Source organism: Geotrypetes seraphini, chromosome 12 (genome assembly GCF_902459505.1).
Source record: "Geotrypetes seraphini chromosome 12, aGeoSer1.1, whole genome shotgun sequence".
NCBI lineage: Eukaryota > Metazoa > Chordata > Amphibia > Gymnophiona > Dermophiidae > Geotrypetes > Geotrypetes seraphini.
The window spans coordinates 92,247,996-92,266,551 of NC_047095.1; the positions used below are offsets into that span (position 1 = coordinate 92,247,996).

The following is an 18,556-nucleotide window of genomic DNA, read 5'->3' on the forward strand; positions in this document are numbered from 1 at the left end:
TGTATAATTTTTAGAATCATTAATTGGAAAAAGGGGAGGGATGTATAACTTTTGATTATATATAATATATACTGTTTATAAATTAAGTTGTATTAATGATAGATACAATGATATATAGTAATTAATTATATCACTTGAATTTCAACTATTGTAAAAATTGAAAAATTCAATAAATAAAATTAAAAAAAAATAAAATAAAAAATAACTGGACCCGATGACGAGTAGACACATAAAGCTTGGAGCTATGAAAGGTTATTGAGCTCCAAGTGGTGCCGCTGAGGATCCTTGAAACTGGCTAAAAGTGTTCAATACATAAGGGTATTCTAATGGTGGCGAAGTTATGCTACCATTTGTGTTATAGTGAAGATTCAAGACCTAGTCATCTCCTTGTGAAGGGAGGGTTAGTAAGAGCATGGGAACCTAAGGGCCCAAATGTACTAAAGGCTTTTTCCCATTCTTTGTCCTTGGAAAAAGACCTCGATGAACCAGTCATTAATAAGACTGTGACCAAATGGGAATTGGTTACCTGGGTGAATTCGGGCTGCCTATCTGGCTTTGAACCTTCATCCCGATAGCAGCGGGCAACCTGGAAGTACCTGAAACAGAAATCATATTGAACTAAAAATCTATGTCTCTCTGTGAACAGTTTAACACCAACACAAATCACAAAACAGACCACTTTAAAATCCACAGAACTTCCTTGTTTCTAAGAGACAACCGAGAAGACTATTCTAAACCTTACACTAAAGAACACATCTAAATTGATGTTTTTATACAATTTTTATTAATATTTTCCAAGTAACAATATCAAAACAAGTACAAATCTCAAATACTCCACAAACCTTTCCACAATTCCTTAGACCTCTTCACCCCTTGCTCATATTATTTCCTCAATTCCCCCTCTCCTTCTCCCCCCCCATCCAATATATCTGAACAGTTCATTAACAAACAGGATTTTTTTTCTTACTAAAGATAGGGCAAGTTATCTGCAGCAAGGCCCAAAGAATAACTTGCACTAACCTTTACTAAAAGACCCCCTCAGGCACACCACTGGCTCTACAGCATGTCCTCTTTTAAACACCATTTTTCCCTGCCTCTCCACTGATTCCCTTTACTTCCTCCCTGATACTTTCAAATTGTTTTAATCTTATTAGGATCGTGACCCTGGAGACATACTTCAAAGTCTATTAAATTCTCTGCTGTGTTTGCTGTGAGGGTTCCCTTAATCGTGAAAGAACAAAAACATCTTTTGCAAATCATTTTTATTAAAATTGTCTAACAATGTTGAACCATTTCGTTATTTTAGGAAAATGATGTTAATCTTTGTGATATGTAATTGGAATGGAGATTTTTTTTGTCCAGGTCCACAACCATCAAGAACAGGTTAGACTGAAGGACAGACTGCAGTGATTTGTCCATCAGAAAGTGGTTCTGGGTCTCGATGCCATCTAACAAGGCAGTTGAACCTGGGCATGCTGTGGAGGTAATGTGCCAAGGCCTGGGAAGGGAGAGAATGCAATTCTACCAGTATATCAGTTAACCAGTAAAACTAGGGATTTTGTCTTTGAGCCGATAACCCTCCAACCTCAAGAAAAGCAAAGATCATGAGTCCCATCCAGACTGTCTACTTGGGCGAGAGGAAAGACTGGCAGAGACTGCTGGGAATGAAAATGAATTTTCCCCTCCCACCCTCTAAAACAGGGGTGTCAAAGTCCCTCCTCGAGGGCCGTAATCCAGTCGGGTTTTCAGGATTTCCCCAATGAATATGCATTGAAAGCAGTGCATGCACATAGATCTCATGCATATTCATTGGGGAAATCCTGAAAACCCGACTGGATTCCGGCCCTCGAGGACCGACTTTGACACCTGTGCTCTAAAAGAACCAAAAAGAAATAAATTGAGGGACCACTTACCTGTCCAGGCCCCCAACCATCAAGAGCTGCTTAAACTGCTGTGGACTCTGTGGTAGGGAGTAAAACTTCCCAGGCTCCTTAGAGGGCACCACAAACTCCTTTGCACCCTAGTACATTCAGTCCAATAGAAAAAGAAGAAGATAGGGGAACAATAAAAGGAAAGAAAAGAAAAAGAGAAATGAGCCGTGGAGACAAGAAGAGGAAAAAAAAGAAAGAGAGGTGAGAGAAAGCAACATATTGCAATACAGGAGCAGCCTCATGGACTAGGGATTTAACTTATATCAACTTCATATCAACAATTTCGAAGTGCCTTAAAAACGTATCTTTTCAGGGAAAACTCTGGAAGTTAGAAATCGGATGTCTATTCATTTGTATTACTAGCCTTTGTGAACCACATAGAACTTAATGGTATTTGTGGTATACAAGTGAGTTTTATGTTATGTTATGTTCTGTATATACCACTATCAAAGATGGCACTTCAGAAACACATTTTAGCATTTGTGTTGCCTGTTGTACCTCAAAGAGGAGGCGTGCTGCACCCCCTCCCATAGCCCTGGAGCAAGGCCACGGCAAGGAAGAGTCTGCTTGGAGAGTTTAGCGGAGAGCACAACTCCCTCAGCAACTGAGAGGAGATGCCCATAAACTTATAGCTAGAGCCTCCATGCACTGCTAGAGGGTTACAGTACAGGTAAGAAAGGTGTCCAGGGATCATCCAGGTCACACTTTCCAGAACCCCACTCTCAATTCATTTCTCTGGACTTCAATGTCAGCTCATTTACTCAGGACTGAGGAGCTGATGGCTAAACGTTTCACATGTCAGACTCCAGGAGGCCACTGGGTATGAGGAATACATGCAGAAAATAAGGTGCACTACAGAAATCGGTAAAAAACAGTTAGGTAATGGGCCCTCCCTTCTCTTGCCAACTTTTCCCCAGTACGCTCATCAATATTTAGTAGCTATTTACTAGTTTAAATTATTTGGAAAACACACACTTCTAAATAACAAATACAGAAAGTGAATGGAGATAAGGCTGAGACAGAGTAATATGGACTCAGCACACATACCCCTGGAGTTCTCTTAAACAGTGTTGGTGTTTCCACATCCACAAATCCTGAAACAAAGGGAAACAGTGGGGCAGAACTTAAAAGCAGTCCAACAGGAGCCCCAACCATGTTGCTTCTCTTCAGGGAATGCCAGTAAAAGCAAACTTGGGAGAAATGCTTTTGAACTAATAGTGTGCTTTCTCTGCTTTGACCAGAAAGATGAGGAAATGGGGGCAATGGCGGATTTCTACAGCAGGTTTCCCTCGATTCCCAGGTTGGGGAGATTTGTACATCAGCTTTTCTGCTTCAACAATGAGATTAAGAATTGTGTTCTACTGAACTTAAGGAGTGGATCAAAGTCACATTTTTAATGCACTCCAAGCAGCCTTTTCACTATATTCTTCTAGCTACTATCTTCCATTTACGGCCTCTTTTACAAAGCCGCACGGCAATGGCTCTGAAGCCCTTTAAATCTCTATGGGCTTCGGGGCCACTAGCGCAGCTTTGTAAAAGAGGCCGTTAGTGTTGGCAGTCCTCACTGGTTACCCATTTATATTTTCAATTTTTTCTAAACAAAATGATCAATCTAAATGATTTAAATGAAGTCATTAGTAGAAACATAGAAACATGATGGCAGATAAAAGCCAAATGGCCCATCCAGTTTGTCCATCCGCAGTAACCATTATCTCTTTCTCTCTCCAAGAGATCCCACACGCCTATCCCATGCTTTCTTGAATTCAGACACAGTCTCTGTCTCCACCAACTCTTCTGGGAGACTTCCATGCATCGACCACCCTTTTTGCAAAAAAAGTATTCCTTAGATTACTCCGGAGCCTGCCACCTCTTAACTCCATCCTATGCCCTCTCATTGCAGAGTTTCCTTTTAAATGAAAGAGACTCAACTCAAGTGCGTTTACATTATGTAGGTATTTAAACGTCTCTATCATATCTCCCCTCTCCCGCCTTTCCTCCAAATGAAACGTACCTGTAATAAAGCTACCGAGAACATCTTTCATAGCATTCTTAAGAGGTAAGTTGGCATTTTACTGAGTCCACACCAAATACAAGTAAATTTCACATATTATTCAGTGATGTGCATACTTTTCCCTGCAGGCGGAGTTAGATCAAGGGAAGCAACAACAAATGTAGCTGTGGATTTTCAAATTACCAGAAAAAGTATTGACAGAGAAAGTAGGTATGGTTTCTGAAGTTACTTTTTCTAGGGGCAATAATTACACCAAAATTATCCCAATTATTAGTTCAAATCACCTACCGGAAGTGAATAGTGCCCACAGGATGTATACCAATGCAGGTAGTTTAATTATTACCTCTAAAGTAAATACGCTTCTTGGGTCCCACAGACGTATGCTCACAGTAAGCCTGATTCTAAAAACGGCCCCTAACTTGTAAGCACTGTTCTGTGTAGCTGTCAATCAACCCCTGGGTACCACTTATAGTCACACTAGGTGTCCCTAGAGATACAATAAGTCTCTATAAGTCTCAATAGAGTCTCAATACGTCTCTATAAGTCTCAATAAGAGACTATAAGTCTCTAGGTGTCCCTAGAGATACATTGGGCTAGATTCACTAAGCAAACCGATCGTGTACCGATTGGTTTGCGAGCCCTTTACGATGCGATTTCCTTCCATGTAGCGATCTGATCCCGATCCTCCCATGCAAATTAGTAAAACCCCATGCAAAATAGCCAAGCGATTGATTCACTAACAATTGCTTGGCTATTTTGAATCGGGTTTTACTATTGGCAAACCCGACTGCTGCAGACCTGTCGGTAACTGAGTTACCGACAGGTCTGCAGTTTTTTTGACAGGCCCGTCTGTCTTTTTTATTCATTTTTTTTTTCAATGGCATAAATATTTTGCGTGTGTTACACACGCAAAATATCTGCCCCATAAAAAAAAAATGAAAAGATAGGCAGACCTGTCAAGAAATGGCTGAAATGAAAAAACAGCCTCCCCTACTGCGCCCCCGACACCCCAACCATACCACCCGATGCTACTGGCAAGAATGACGAGGGATGCCAACTCCCTTCTGCCAACAAACGAATGCGCCCAGCCCACTGCACCACCCCCCAACCAGCCTACCGCACCTCCCGACTGGCCCAGCCCACCAACTCCCCCTATATCTAAAAGTTGGGAGCAGGAGGGGTGCTCAGTCCCTCCTGCTTCTTAGGCCTCCGGAGAAGTCTTCGGAAAGCAGGAGGAACCGCAAAGTCCTCCTGCTCCTACCCCTCCTCGATGATACACTGCTAATGTGGACCTCAGGCCCCGCTGCATCATGTGATACACGGAGAGGAGCCTAAGGCCCTGATTGGCTCAGGATCCTCCCTTGGGAGGGGCCTGGAACACCTGAGCCAATCAGGGACTTCCTTAGGGCTGAGCCTTAGGACGTCCCTGATTGGCTATTGCTTTGACCAATCAGGGACTTCCTTAGGCTCAGCCCTAAGAAAGTCCTTGATGGCTCAAGCAACCCAGGCCCCTCCCAAGGGAGGAGCCTGAGCCAATCAGGGCCTTAGGCTCCTCCCTGTGCTTCACATGATGCAACGGGGTGGGGCCTAAGGCCCACATTAGCAGTGCGTCATCGAGGAGGGACAGGAGCAGGAGGACTTTGCGGTTCCTCCTGCTCCCTGAAGACTTCGCTGGAGGCCTAAGGAGAAAGAAGGAGGGACTGAGCACCCCTCCTGCTCCCAACTTTTTAGGTACAGGGGTAGGTGTCGGGCTGGGCCGGCCGAGGTGGTGCAGCAGTGGGCCGGTCGGGAGGTGCGAAGGCCTGCGGAGCAGGAGGTACTGGGTACCCCTCCTGCTCCCAACAGTTTTGGGTTTTTTTATATTTTATATTTTTATTGAAATTTAAATTTTACATGATGAAATATGCATATCATTCAGAAAACAGCAAGGTACAAATATTTTCCAAAGAAGAAAAAATAAACAGGAAATATCTTCCAATTATCACCTTGCTAATTAGTCCACAAATTGGGGGAGTGCTAAAATAAAACGGATTTACTTTTCATATGATTACTATTAAGGAAAAAAAAGAAAACGGTGCCTATCGTGGATCCTTCTTAATTACTTTGAAGTACTCAGTTGAACATTGAGGGGAGTATTTGAGGATACCACCGCTTTTCCAGAGCCAAATTTAGACAATTGTGTAGGTTCCAAAAATACATATCTTACATCCTGAAATATAATTAAACATTTACAGGGGTATCATAGAAAACACTTAGCACCCAACTGTAGTACTTGAGGACGTAACAATAAAAATTGTCTTCTCTTCTTTTGGGTAGCCCTAGCTACGTCAGGGTACATACAAATTTTTTGATTTAAAAATAGAACTTTCTGATACTTGAACAAAAATTTCAGTAGCCATTCCCTGTCAAGAGTCCAGTACCAGTTGAATTAACAATGTTGCTGGAACAACTGCCTCAATCTCCGATCTTTCAAGGAAATTTGTTAAGTCCAGACTGTCTGCTGATAGACCTTGCTGGGCTGGGGTACTTTTCTTCTTCCCCGAAGGGATATAATATATTTTTGAGATCGGTGGATATGAGGTTTCTGGAACTTTTAACACTTCAGATAAATATCTCTTAAACATGTCAATTGCTGGTATAGATATCATTTTAGGAAAGTTTATTATCCTTAAATTATGTCGTCTGACAATATTTTCCATAGTCTCTAATTTATAGTGAATATTCCCGCTGTCTTTAATCCAAGTATGTCCTTGGCCTCTACTGTTTCTAAACGATTATTTTGTTCACTGACTTTATTTTCCAATACTTTAATCTTTTCTTTTCTTTCACTCGAATCAGTCAGTATTTCTTTACATTGGGAAGAAATTTGTTGTATTTGGTTACCTAATGTCAGCTATAACGCTCCTATGGTGTCACAAATAGTATCCAGGTTAACTACAGCCGGTTTCGGTAACAAAGTTAATGGAGCTTGTGAGCCCGAAGGTTCTCTACTCACAGAGTTCAAGTTTGTAGGAATAGCAGGTAGTTTTTCTTTCCCATCAACCCCCGATGTTGAGCCGTTCCTCTCTGATTCAATAGATAGTAATAGAGGCTCTGCTGGGGCCGCGGAATCCTTCTGTCAGCCACTACCACCAAGCAAAGACTCTTCACTCTCGCTCCTCGACGACTGGTCAGGTGACGAGTGCAATTGCAGCTGCGTCGGAGGACTTCAAACTTCAGGAGAGAAGCTGATAGCTTCAAATGAGGTCTGGAAATCCTCCGTCTGGATCTCTCCTCCCGCCGAAGCATTTTCCTCCTGTACTGACAAGGATCCATGCTCCACAAAACGATCCATCGGGCCAGGTAAATTCCCTGACCCGGGTCCAGACGGAAACACCTGGATCTTAGACTTCCTTTTCACCATATTCCAATTGTTAGCACAATGGCGTTACTGCGGAGACTTCAAGGCGCCATCTTGCTTAAGCTCCTCCACCCTGCTCCCAAAAGTTTTAACAGTACGGGGAGAAGGTGGGCCATGCCGGTTGGGGTATGTGTGCCGATTTGGGCGCGCATGGGGAGGTGTTCGGCACAGGGAAGGCTTTTTTTTCTTTTCTTTTTAATAGGCCTGATATTTTGCGTCCTATTAAAAATAAAAAAAGAGAGAAGAAAAAAAAAAAAGCTAGCAGGGCCCTGACAGCAGTGACAGGAGGCTGCAATACCTATTCTCTGCCCCCTAACCATGCCTACTTTTCAGGTAAGCATTGTTAGGTGCAGAGGGCGCCTTGGTATATGCTGTTTATTTAATTATTAAATTTTCCAGTGGAGCTCAGGTACTTTAAGCATTTTTCCCTTTCTGTCCTGGCGGGCTCACAATCTATCTAATGTACCTGAGGCAATGGGGGGATTAAGTGACTTGCCCAGGGTCACAAGGAGCAGAGTGGGTTTGAATCCACAAACTCAGGGTGCTGAGGCTGTAGCTTTAACCACTGCACCACACTCTCCCATACTTATTGTATAATTGAGCATTGTTTTTTGCCCAGGCCCTTATTAAACAGCTCTGAATGGACTTTTGCTGTCATTTTTAGTTTACTTATTATGAATGCCCTGCATCTCCCAAGTACTGGCTGAATATCTCAAAGACCCTGCAATTCACCTGAAGAGAAACCCCACTGTGCTACAATGACCTTTGACAAATAGAAGAATGAAGCCAGTGGCTCGACTGCCTTCTTACCATGCAGGTTGCAGAGATACTCCCTCATCTTCATCACAATCTCTGATCTCAGCCTCAGGTTCGACTGCAGCGGGCCACTACGCAGATCCAGGTAACGATACTGCATGCGAAGCATTTCGAGCTTCTACACAGACATGACACCCAATTAGAAAGTGGCAGGCTCTTTAGCTAAAACACGATTTGTGTTGAGTCAAGTGAATCAATTCTTTGTTGATAAAATAAAGCCTACATTAGAACACTGCTGGTTTGCCTGGTGTTTTCTCATCTCAGATGATAGCCAGCACAGGACCAGTGCTGCAAAAAACTGAAATTACCCTGCGACCTGCCATCCCCTCTCCAGCATTTAAAGAGAAGGAAGCAAGGTAAGAGACTCTATGATAAATACTATCTTGATAGCTCTTAATAAACTAATTTGTATATTATCTCAGCAATAATGACCAACGAGAAAGGCACTTCCTGCCCTAAAGATCTTAGAACAGGAGGCCATTATTATTAAATCAGATCCCTTCCATTGTAACTCAAACTAGTGTCAGCTAAGAGCAGCACTTTGTGGTCTATTTCCAGCTCTTGCAGAGCATCTCACTTAGTTGACTAGGTTTCGGTGGATTTAAGCCTGCCACTGCAGTGATTATTCTGGGCCAGCTAAGTTAGCTGACTAAGACAAAAAAATTTTCTCCAGCAATCAAACGCCCCATTCAGGGCCACCCATTTTTTAAATATCTAAATGTTCTGGTGGAAATTTTCACTCTGGCATTAAGAAAGTGCTCAAATTCTGAGCTAGATCCTGCTGAAATTCTGCTGGTTTAATGTATCAGTCTTCTTACTGGCAGGGAAAAATCAAATAAACTGCTACTACATTTGTTGAATTCTTGAGGCTAATTAATTTTGGGTACTTACTTAAAAATAACAGAATAGCATGAGTGAAACAAATACACTTCCCCCTCCCCATTCGCGGTTTCCGCACTTGCGATTTCACATAATTGCGATTTTTGGGGGGGAGGGGGAAAAAAACAAACCCATATTTTTGCCTTCCCCCCGGCATCCCGGCCTTACCTGGTGGTCTAGCGGGCTTTCGGGGCAGGAGCGATCTTCCTACGCTCCTGCCCCATGTAGATCGCCAATAGGAAATGGCTGTGGGGAGTTCCCGTCATAGTCTCGAGAGACTACGGGAAATCCCCACAGCCATTTCCTATTGGCGAGCTGCACGGGGCAGGAGCATAAGAAGATCGCTCCTGCCCCGAAAGCCCACTAGACCACCAGGTAAGGCCGGGATGCCGTGGGAAGGCGGGAGGGAGGTGAGGGTGGGACAGAGCCGGATATTCGCGGTATTTCCCTATTCGCAGTCCGGCTCTGGCCCTATCCCCCGCGAATAACGAGGGAGATGTGTAAGGGAGTGACAGAAATTGAGCAATGGGAAACAAACAAAGGAGGACTAATGGAGCAAACTGAGCCGAGATGAAATGTTGATGCAAAGAGGTGGATCGTTTGGATGAAGGCGAAAACACATTGGTCTGGATTTTTTAAGCGGCACCGTTGTTGGCAGCTGCCTTAAAAGTGGGATGTCAATCACACGACGGCAGCGGTTAAAGAATCACGCCTCCAGCAAAGGTAGGCACCAGAAATGTAAACCAGGGTTTTCCAGGCTTACATTTCTAGCACCTACGTTTGATGTGAATCGTGCATCTGTAGGCACTTTGATGGCGCCTAATGCCGGTTCCGACATTAGCCACGCCCACAGTGATGTTTGGCACCGTAAAGCACCTACAGAGGTGCGATTCCGGCGCCAATATTTTAGGCACCTTGAAAATCAGTTTAAAATGGTGTTTTTCACTGAGCTTGGGCACCTAAAAAACTGGTGCCATTTAGAGAATCTGAGCCATTGCCTCTAACATCTAAAGAGAAATATGGCTACTTTTTCCAAACAATGAAAAATACACTGCCAGCTTATGTTGCCAAAGAAGTAGAAAAGAGCTGTAAAGCAGTCTCCTCCTCAGATTACTGACTCAAGGATTTTATTACCCTGCCATTTTAGGCCCGGGAGCCTTAGGTCACACCTGGGGGCGGGGCCTGAGGCACATGGGCCCAAGGCCCCGCCCCCAGGAGGGACCTAAGGCTCCCGGGCCTATTCTGATTGGCCCAGGCGCCTTAGTCCCCACCAGTAGGCGGAGCTTTGGGACGGATGGGCCAATCCGGCCTCATTCCGTCGTTGGCTGCCTGCTGGACAGGCGGGTTTGGCTCCCGTCTCTCCGACCAACTACACAAAAGTACGGGGAAGGGGGGTTGGGGTGTCGTGGGGGTCGGCCAGGGGGGTCGCGGGTCAGCTGGGGGGACGGTCGGAGGTTCTTGAGGGGGGGACGGTCGTTCGGGGGAGGGGGGTTTGCGTCGAGGGCAGGAGGGCCTGGGATCCCTCCTGCCCGTAATGTAGTGCGGGGTGGGGGGTAGGGGGTCGCCGTGGCCAGGAGGGTTTGGGCTCCCTCCTGGCCCGAACAACTAGCTGTTCCTATACTCCCTCCATGTCCAGCATCTTATCTCTCCCTATATCCAGCTTCTTCTTTCTCTCTTCCTTACCTCTTGTATCCCCTTCCCCAGGTACAGGCTTTCTCCTATCTCTCCTGCCATCCTGCACCCTGCCCACCTACTTTGGAGCAGTATCTGTCCCTCTTGTACCCTTCCCCTTGTGGTCTTGTATTTCTTCTTCCTCTCTCCTTTAGTCCAGCACCTCTCCTTTGCTTTCCTTCCCCTTTTCCTCCTCCTCCTCCCTATGCACAGGCCTGCCTCCCCACCGCAAAGGAACTCTTCCTCCTCTTCCCACTGCACAAGCCTGCCCCCATGCTGTGAAGGCACTCTTTGGCCTGCTCCCCGCTGTGAAGACCTGCCCCCCCCTGCAATGGCCTGCCCTCCTTCCGTGAAGGCACTCTTCGGACTGCTCCCCCCAATGGCCTGCCCTCCTGCTGCGAAGGCACTCTTTGGCCTGCTCCCCGCCACGAATGCCTGCTCCCCCCGCAAACCTGTATCCTCCCCCAGCTTCCCCCACTCTTACTTTTAGGTTAACACAGCAGCTTGCAGGCTCGTTGGCGTTATAGCGATCCCTGCAGCTGCCCGTTGTCCTCAGCAGCACGTTCTCTCTGCTGCGATCCTGTCCCTGACGTCAGAGCAGGGTCAGGACGTAGCAGAGAGACGTGCTGCTGAGGACGACGGGCAGCTGCAGGGATCGCTATAACACCAACGAGCCTGCAAGCTGCCTTAAGGAGGTAAGAGCGGAGAAGCTGGGGGGGGCATTCTTACTGACTCTTCCCCCTCAAGCAGGAGTGGCACAGATGGCCAGCAAGAGGCAGCGCTGCAGCTCCTGCTTTTGGAAAGTACGGGGGAAGGGTCAGTCATTGAATCGGGAGGCCGATTTTTTGGGGAAATTGAATCAATTCACCTGATTTGAATCGGTGAATCGATTTGAATCGTGAATTGGGCAGCACTAGTTGACACGAATATAAACCAAGGTTAGAAACTTGGGTTATCACTGTAAGCCAATCTACAAAGACTAGACATTTTTGCCACAAGTTTTAATATATTATTTAACTTTACAATGTCTCATTTTAACCTCTTTGCTTCCCTTCACCTTAAAAATAGAAAAAAGTTTTGTATGTAACACCACACAAAAGACTGAGACAAAAAATGGATAAAAGTCACAAATCATAAAGATAAAATCAAGAAATATGGCACTTAATGTATAGCATAGCTGAAATATAAATTTAAACCAATATTACAGAATATAATAATACAATAAATATAAGAATAACAATACTAGCAGATAATTACTAAAATTACATGCATTATGCGTGTGTACCATATTACACCATAGAGGTAAAACACAGCATTTAAGAGAAAACACAAATCAAAGACATGAAGCTGGAGCAACAGAACATGGCATAACATTCAGCAAAGCCATTACTGTGTGGGCAGCAGAGATAACATGTGGGCACATGCACAAAAATGTTTTCTTAGACTATCAATATCCCTTCTTCCTGCTGAAGAACCTGGAGGAGAAGAACAGAGCACACTGGAGGGACCTGGTTACGTGTTTAGACTGTATTAATGAAGTGTGTTTAACCGTGTTGCGTTGGTTTTAACAGAGCCTGACTGAAGCAGGACAGAAGAACAAAGGTGCCTGGGGACAAGTGTGTGACTCGGCCCGATCACATGATCACACTACTGCAACCTGCTTCTCACTAGCCTTCTGTTAAACCATCTCTCTCCCCTTCACTCTGTTCAGAACTCCGCTGCACGCCTCATAGTCTGCCAATGTCGCTATGCCCACACAACCCCTCTTCTGAAGTTACTTCATTAACTTCCTATCCATTTCTGCATACAGTTCAAATCTATTCACTTCACAGCTCCTCAGTAATATCTCTCCTCTCTCCCTATACGCTGCGCCAGGTACTCTGCTCATCGGGCAAGTCTCTCTTATCTGTTCCCTTCTCCTCTATGGTCAACTCCAGACTCCATCCCTTCTATTTGGCTGCACTGTATGCCTGGAACAAATTGCCTGACTCAGTACGTCAAGCTCTGTCCTTGGCAGTATTCAAATCCAGACTCAAAGCCCACTTCTTTGAAGCTGCTTTCCATTCCAAACTGCAGTCCAGCTGCTAAGCATCCAATACCAGTCTTATCATTCCCTCTGTAAATCCACCACTTGAGCATGGTGTGTAGTAGAGAATGACAGGGGGAAAAAATTTGTCCCCGTCACCGCCCCATCCCCGTGACCACTGTCCCCGCCCCATCCCCGCAACTACTGTCTACTCCCTCCTTCCTAGTGTGAGGGAACATGCGCGATCACAGATCGCGCGGTCCAGAAGCCCCCTCCCGCCTGATCGCCATGTCCTGCCATCTTCCCTCCCTCCACCTCACCTTAGGTACCGAGTCCAACTTTAATTCTTCTTCTCCCAGTCGCACGCTTTTGATAAGCCACGCGCACGGCTGCTTGAGCTGTTGAATCTTCTCTGACCCAACTTCTTCTTTCCGGTTGCGTCAGAGGAGAATATTCAACAACTAGATTTATAGCCCGTTACATTAATGGGTGCTAGAATATGTGTATGTGTGTCTGTCTTTATTTCTTTCTATCTCTGTCTCCTTAGCCGCTTTCTGTCTTTCTTTCTTTTGGCTGTCCACCACCACCCCTTGCGTGCTTCCCCTGTCCATTCTCCCTTCCTTTTACCTCCCCTGTGTCCACCACCACACCTTCACTGCTCCCCTTATCCAGCAGCAGCCCTTCTCCCTTTGTTTTACCTCCCCCCTGTCCATCAGCACCTCTTCCTGCTCCCCCTGTCCAGCAGTAGGCCTCCCTTCCTTTTTTCTCCCACTGTCCATCAGCACCTCTTTCTGCTCCCCCTGTCCAGCAGTAGGCCTACCTTCCTTTTTTTCCCCCCCTGTCCATCAGCACCTCTTCGTGCTCCCCCTTGTCCAGCAGTAGGCCTCCCTTCCTTTTCCCCCCTGTCCATCAGCACTTCTTCCTACTCCCCCTGTCCAGCAGTAGGCCTCCCTTCCTTTTTTCCCCCCCTGTCCATCAGCACCTCTTCCTGCTCCCCCTGTCCAGCAGTAGGCCTCCCTTCCTTTTTCCCCCCGTGTCCATCAGCACCTCTTCCTGCTCTCCCTGTCCAGCAGTAGGCCTCCCTTTCTTCCCCCCCGTCCATCAGCACCTCTTCATGCTCCCCCCCGTCCAGCAGTAGGCCTCCCTTCCTTTCCCCCCCCCTTTCTCTATCCCCCCAACAGTCCAGCATCTCCCTTCTCTCTATCTCCCATCAACCAAGCATCTCCCCTCTGTCTCCTCCTGTCAGCCGCTGCCATTCGCCATCTGGTCGAGCCGCTGCCGACAGGCGGTGTCCAGCTACGGTGCGTTGCTCAAAGGCACAGCAGCGGGAGCAGCGCCACCAGCAGCAGCGCCACCATCTCCACTTCCGGACACTGCGGGAGCCCTTCTCAAGGGAGCGGGACAGGCTGCTGAGGAGCTTCGGGGGCTGCTGCTGTTAACCTTGGCAGAGATGGAACGGACAAGCTGAGCTGGCGGCAGTGCCAGCGCCGCTCTCCCTCTCAGCGGGCCGGACCAGAAAAGGAGGAGAGTTACGGTTGGGTGCAGTCCGTCTGTTGTATGGTGACGTATAAGCGCGCATGCGCACTCTTGTGGCCACATCGCGACGGATCAAGGAACACGGCTTTAGAGTGCGCATGCGCGCTTACCATTTTATTATTATAGATTAAAGCAGCCGTGCACGTGCGGCTTATTGAAAGCATGCGGCTGGGAGAAGAATTAAAGTCGGACTCAGCACCTAAGGTGAGGTGGAGGGAGGGAGATAGCAGGACACGGGATGCGGTGATCAGGTAGGGATGCTGGACCATGCGGTCCGTGGTGGCTTTACTGCGGAGACAAGACCATTCACCACTCCACGTGGCAGTGAATGGCCTTGTCCCCGTCCCCGCAGCAACCACTAATTATTCTCTCCCTGTTTCGGCAGGTTACCCGCGGCTAGCCACGGGTAACAACCACCGTGTCATTCTCTAGTGTGTAGCTGTACCTTTTTGTCACGTTTGTCCGTCTTGACTAGATTGTAAGCTCTTTCAAGTAGGAACTGTCTCTTCCATATTTTGGTATACAGCAATCTTTATGCTGGTAGCGCTATAGAAATGATAAGTAGTAGTAGTAATATGATGACAGATATTGAAATGACCTGCTCAGTGTGTCCACCACAGTGTTTAGGGTCATATCTGCAGCTCTGTAGAAATTACCTTCCCGCCGTATTTTTGGGAAGCAGAATGATAATCTAGGGTGAATTGCGTTTCGTTTCAAGTTAATGGTAAGAGAATTTAAAAAATACTTTGTGTTTACCCCGCACCTTTTATCATTTTGCCTCCACCACTTCCTTCAGAAGTCCAGGCACTAAGCATTCTTTTCATGAGCACAGAAATTGACCCTGTAGAATCCACAGAGAAAAAGTCCAAGAGAAACAAAACACTGTGGAAAGGTGATGATCCTGATATGGACTTTAAATCAACTTAGAAATCCACATAAAAACCTCTAGGACCCGACAAGAATGTCTTCCTCAGGGGGCCCTGCTAGTCCTTGAGTTGAAGATATGTGGAAAAACTAAACAATCCAAATGTACTAATTCGCAGAAGCTCCACGTGAGCCGTGCTCCGGGTCCAATGTTCCCAGTGACCTGGGTCCTAGAGGATTTTATGTGGATTACTATGTTGATTTAGCAATAAAGTCCTTATCAGGAACATAACCTTTCCACAGTGTTTTTGTTTCTCTTATTCTTTTCATGAAACAATATTTCCTGATATTGATCCTGAGTCTACCTCCTTAGAACTCCATATTGCAATCCCTAATTTTGCTGTTTCCTTTCCTTTGGTAAAGGTACTTTGTGCATTAATACCTTTTAGGTATTTGAATATCTGATCTGAACTTCCCTTGCTTCTCCTCTCCGGTATACATGTTTATATAGTAGATGAGGGCAAATAATGACCATAATGGCACATCCATTCTGCCTAGTAAGGTGGTTAGGGTTGTATGTGCAGCTCTGTGTAAATTGCTCCTAGCTATGCCTTTTTAGAAGTGTGAAAGTAATTCAAATTTTGTTCTTGGTGGACATAATCTATCTTATACTACTAATCATTTTTATCGTGCTACTAGACATATGCAGCGCTGTACATCAAAACACAGAAGAGACAGCCTCTGCTCAAAAGAGCTTACAATCTAGTCAACACAGACAAATTGGACAAGAAGGTGCATCAATACACTGCTCAGGTGGGTGAACTACAGAGGGAATGTTAAGACAGATATTTGTGCTTAAAAGGTGGATTGTTTGGAATTTAAAGCATCTTTAAAGAAGTGGGCTTTGAGTCTGGATTTGAATACTGCCAGATTCCATCCAGAATCCTTTGATTCCACACAGTTGCTATATAGGGATCTCAAGACCTCTATGAATTCCATCACTGATTTTATTCCCACTATCTCCATGGAAAGAGCATTCCAGGCATCAACCACCCTTTTAGTGAAAAATAATTTCCTGATCTTGCTTTCAAGTTCACTTCTTTGCAGCCTCATTTAATATCTCTAGTTTTATAGCTTCTGGATCTTAAGAAATGATATATTTACTCATTAACACCTTTCATGTATTTACATGACTGAATCATATTTCCCCTAACCCTCCTTTCCTCTAAGGTATACATATTCAGGTCATAAAGTCTCTTCTCATAGGTCCTGAAGTCATCTCATGTCTTTTGGTGTGAGCCCAGAAGAAACAATAGAAGAGTAGGGTCCAAAAGATGAATTCACCCCGGGTGCATTATTCAACCATTCAAATTTATTATATCATCCTATCTGAATTCACAAAAACATAGAAACATGATGGCAGATAAAGGCCAAATGGCCTATCTAGTCTGCCCATCCACAGTAACCATTATCTCTTTCTCTCTCTGAGAGATCCCACGTGCCTATCCCAGGCCTTTTTGAATTCAGACACAGTCTCTGTCTCCACCACCTCTTCTGGGAGATTGTTCCATGCATCTACTACCCTTTCGGTAAAAAAGTATTTTCTTAGATTACTCCGGAGCCTATTACCTCTTAACTTCATCCTATGCCCTCTCATTTCCTTTCAAACTAAAGAGACTCGACTCATGTGCATTTACATTACATAGGTATTTAAAATGTCTCTATCATATCTCCCCTCTCCCGCCTTTCCTCCAAAGTATACAGTTTGAGATCTTTAAGTATGTCCTCATATGCCTTATGATGAAGACTACATACCATTTTAGTAGCCTTCCTCTGTTATATCTTTCAAGTTTATCAAGTTTCAAGTTTATTAAAATTTTTGATTAATCGCTTAATCTTGCTTCTAAGCGATGTACATACATAAAAGAAAATATTTAAATTACAATTTTAAAATAAAATTACAATTTTAAAATTAAAAATAAAACATTAATTAATATATATTTAACCATTAAAATAAAAAGAACTATATACGAACTAACAAACATGAGTAAAGAGGAAAAGGGGAAATGAACTACAATTTATAATAGAAAAGAAGGTCGGGAAAAACATAAGGATGGGAGTTCAAAAGAATTGTCGAAAAACAGCATTATTGAATTCTAGGGAAAAACTTGTTAATCAAAAGCATCTTTAAAAAGGAATGTTTTTAAGTTAATCTTGAATTTATCGATATCATGTTCTTTCCTTAAGTAGATTGGCAGGGAATTCCAAATTTGTGGAGCAGTGACAAGAGAAGATAAATTGTCTTCTAGTATTAATGATTTTGAGAGATGGAATTGTTAATAAATGCTGTTCGTTGGATCGCAATATTCTATTTGTGGAGTAAGGGATTAGTGTTTTAAAAATAAATGCAGGTGTTTTAAAAAACATTGCTTTAAAAGTGAGTAGGCTTAGTTTATATGTTATTCTATGGGATACTGGAAGCCAATGAGCGTTCTTGAGAAGTGGTGTTACATGATCAAATTTTTTTGTCTTTGTTATTAGTTTAATGGAAGTATTTTGTATTATTTGAAGCCGTCTTATTTCATTCTGTGCAATTCCTTTATAAAGGGCATTGCAGTAATCGATTCTAGAGATTACTAAAGAGTGGATCAAGATATTTAGTGATTTAGAACAAAGATATTGTGAAAGAGAGCGAATTTGACGGAGTCTATAGAATAATGATTTTACGATACTACCTATATGTTCATGAAAAGTTAGTTTACTGTCAAATATGACTCCTAGGATTTTAATAGAGTCAACTAATTGCAAAGGAATATTTTTTATAGTGATAGGGGCGATAAGTTTAGGAGTTTCTTTCCATGGAAAAAGCAATATTAAGAGCCAACCTATTTATATCTAACCATTGATGGATTTGTTCAAGTTTATTATTAATTGCTGTGATATCCAAAGAGTTATTAGGATCCAAAGGGTGCAGAAGTTGAATATCATCAGCGTATGCAAATACATGAAAACCTATAGATTGGCAGACAGTCATCAGGGGTGCAAGAAAGATATTGAAGAGTAAGGGGGACAGAATAGATCCTTGGGGAATACCATGGGAAGTTAAAGAGCTTTTAGAGTTTGAGTTATTAAATATAACTGTAGAAGTACGATCAGTAAAATAAGATTTGAACCAAGACAATACTTGATCAGTAATACCGATTGAATAAAGTCTGTCTAATAAAAGATGGTGATCTATGGTGTCAAAAGCAGCAGAAAGGTCGATGGATATTAATAAAACCGATTGGTGATGATCCAAGTAATAATGTATTGAAGAGGTCATTCCTATTAATGAATGCTCAGTACTATGGTGTTGTCGGAATCCTGTTTGGTTCGGATGAAGAACGTTGGTTTTTCAGTAAATTCAGAAATTTGATTGAAAA

At 44.1% G+C, this 18,556-nt stretch overlaps 1 protein-coding gene across 11 annotated transcripts in view; it reads right to left on the reverse strand.

Moving 5' to 3' along the window:
• DARS2 (aspartyl-tRNA synthetase 2, mitochondrial) overlaps positions 1 to 18,556 on the reverse strand; it is a 102,779-nt gene that overhangs the window by 36,156 nt on the left and 48,067 nt on the right. For 10 of the 11 annotated variants that reach the window (XM_033917005.1, XM_033917006.1, XM_033917007.1 and 7 more), the window contains 4 exons: positions 8,153 to 8,276; positions 2,979 to 3,025; positions 1,914 to 2,020; positions 527 to 596 (listed from right to left, as the gene is read on the reverse strand). In XM_033917005.1, coding sequence (XP_033772896.1) covers positions 527 to 596; positions 1,914 to 2,020; positions 2,979 to 3,025; positions 8,153 to 8,276 — 348 coding nt within the window. The remainder of the gene's footprint in view (positions 1 to 526; positions 597 to 1,913; positions 2,021 to 2,978; positions 3,026 to 8,152; positions 8,277 to 18,556) is intronic. The other variant, XM_033917011.1, reaches the window with a different exon arrangement.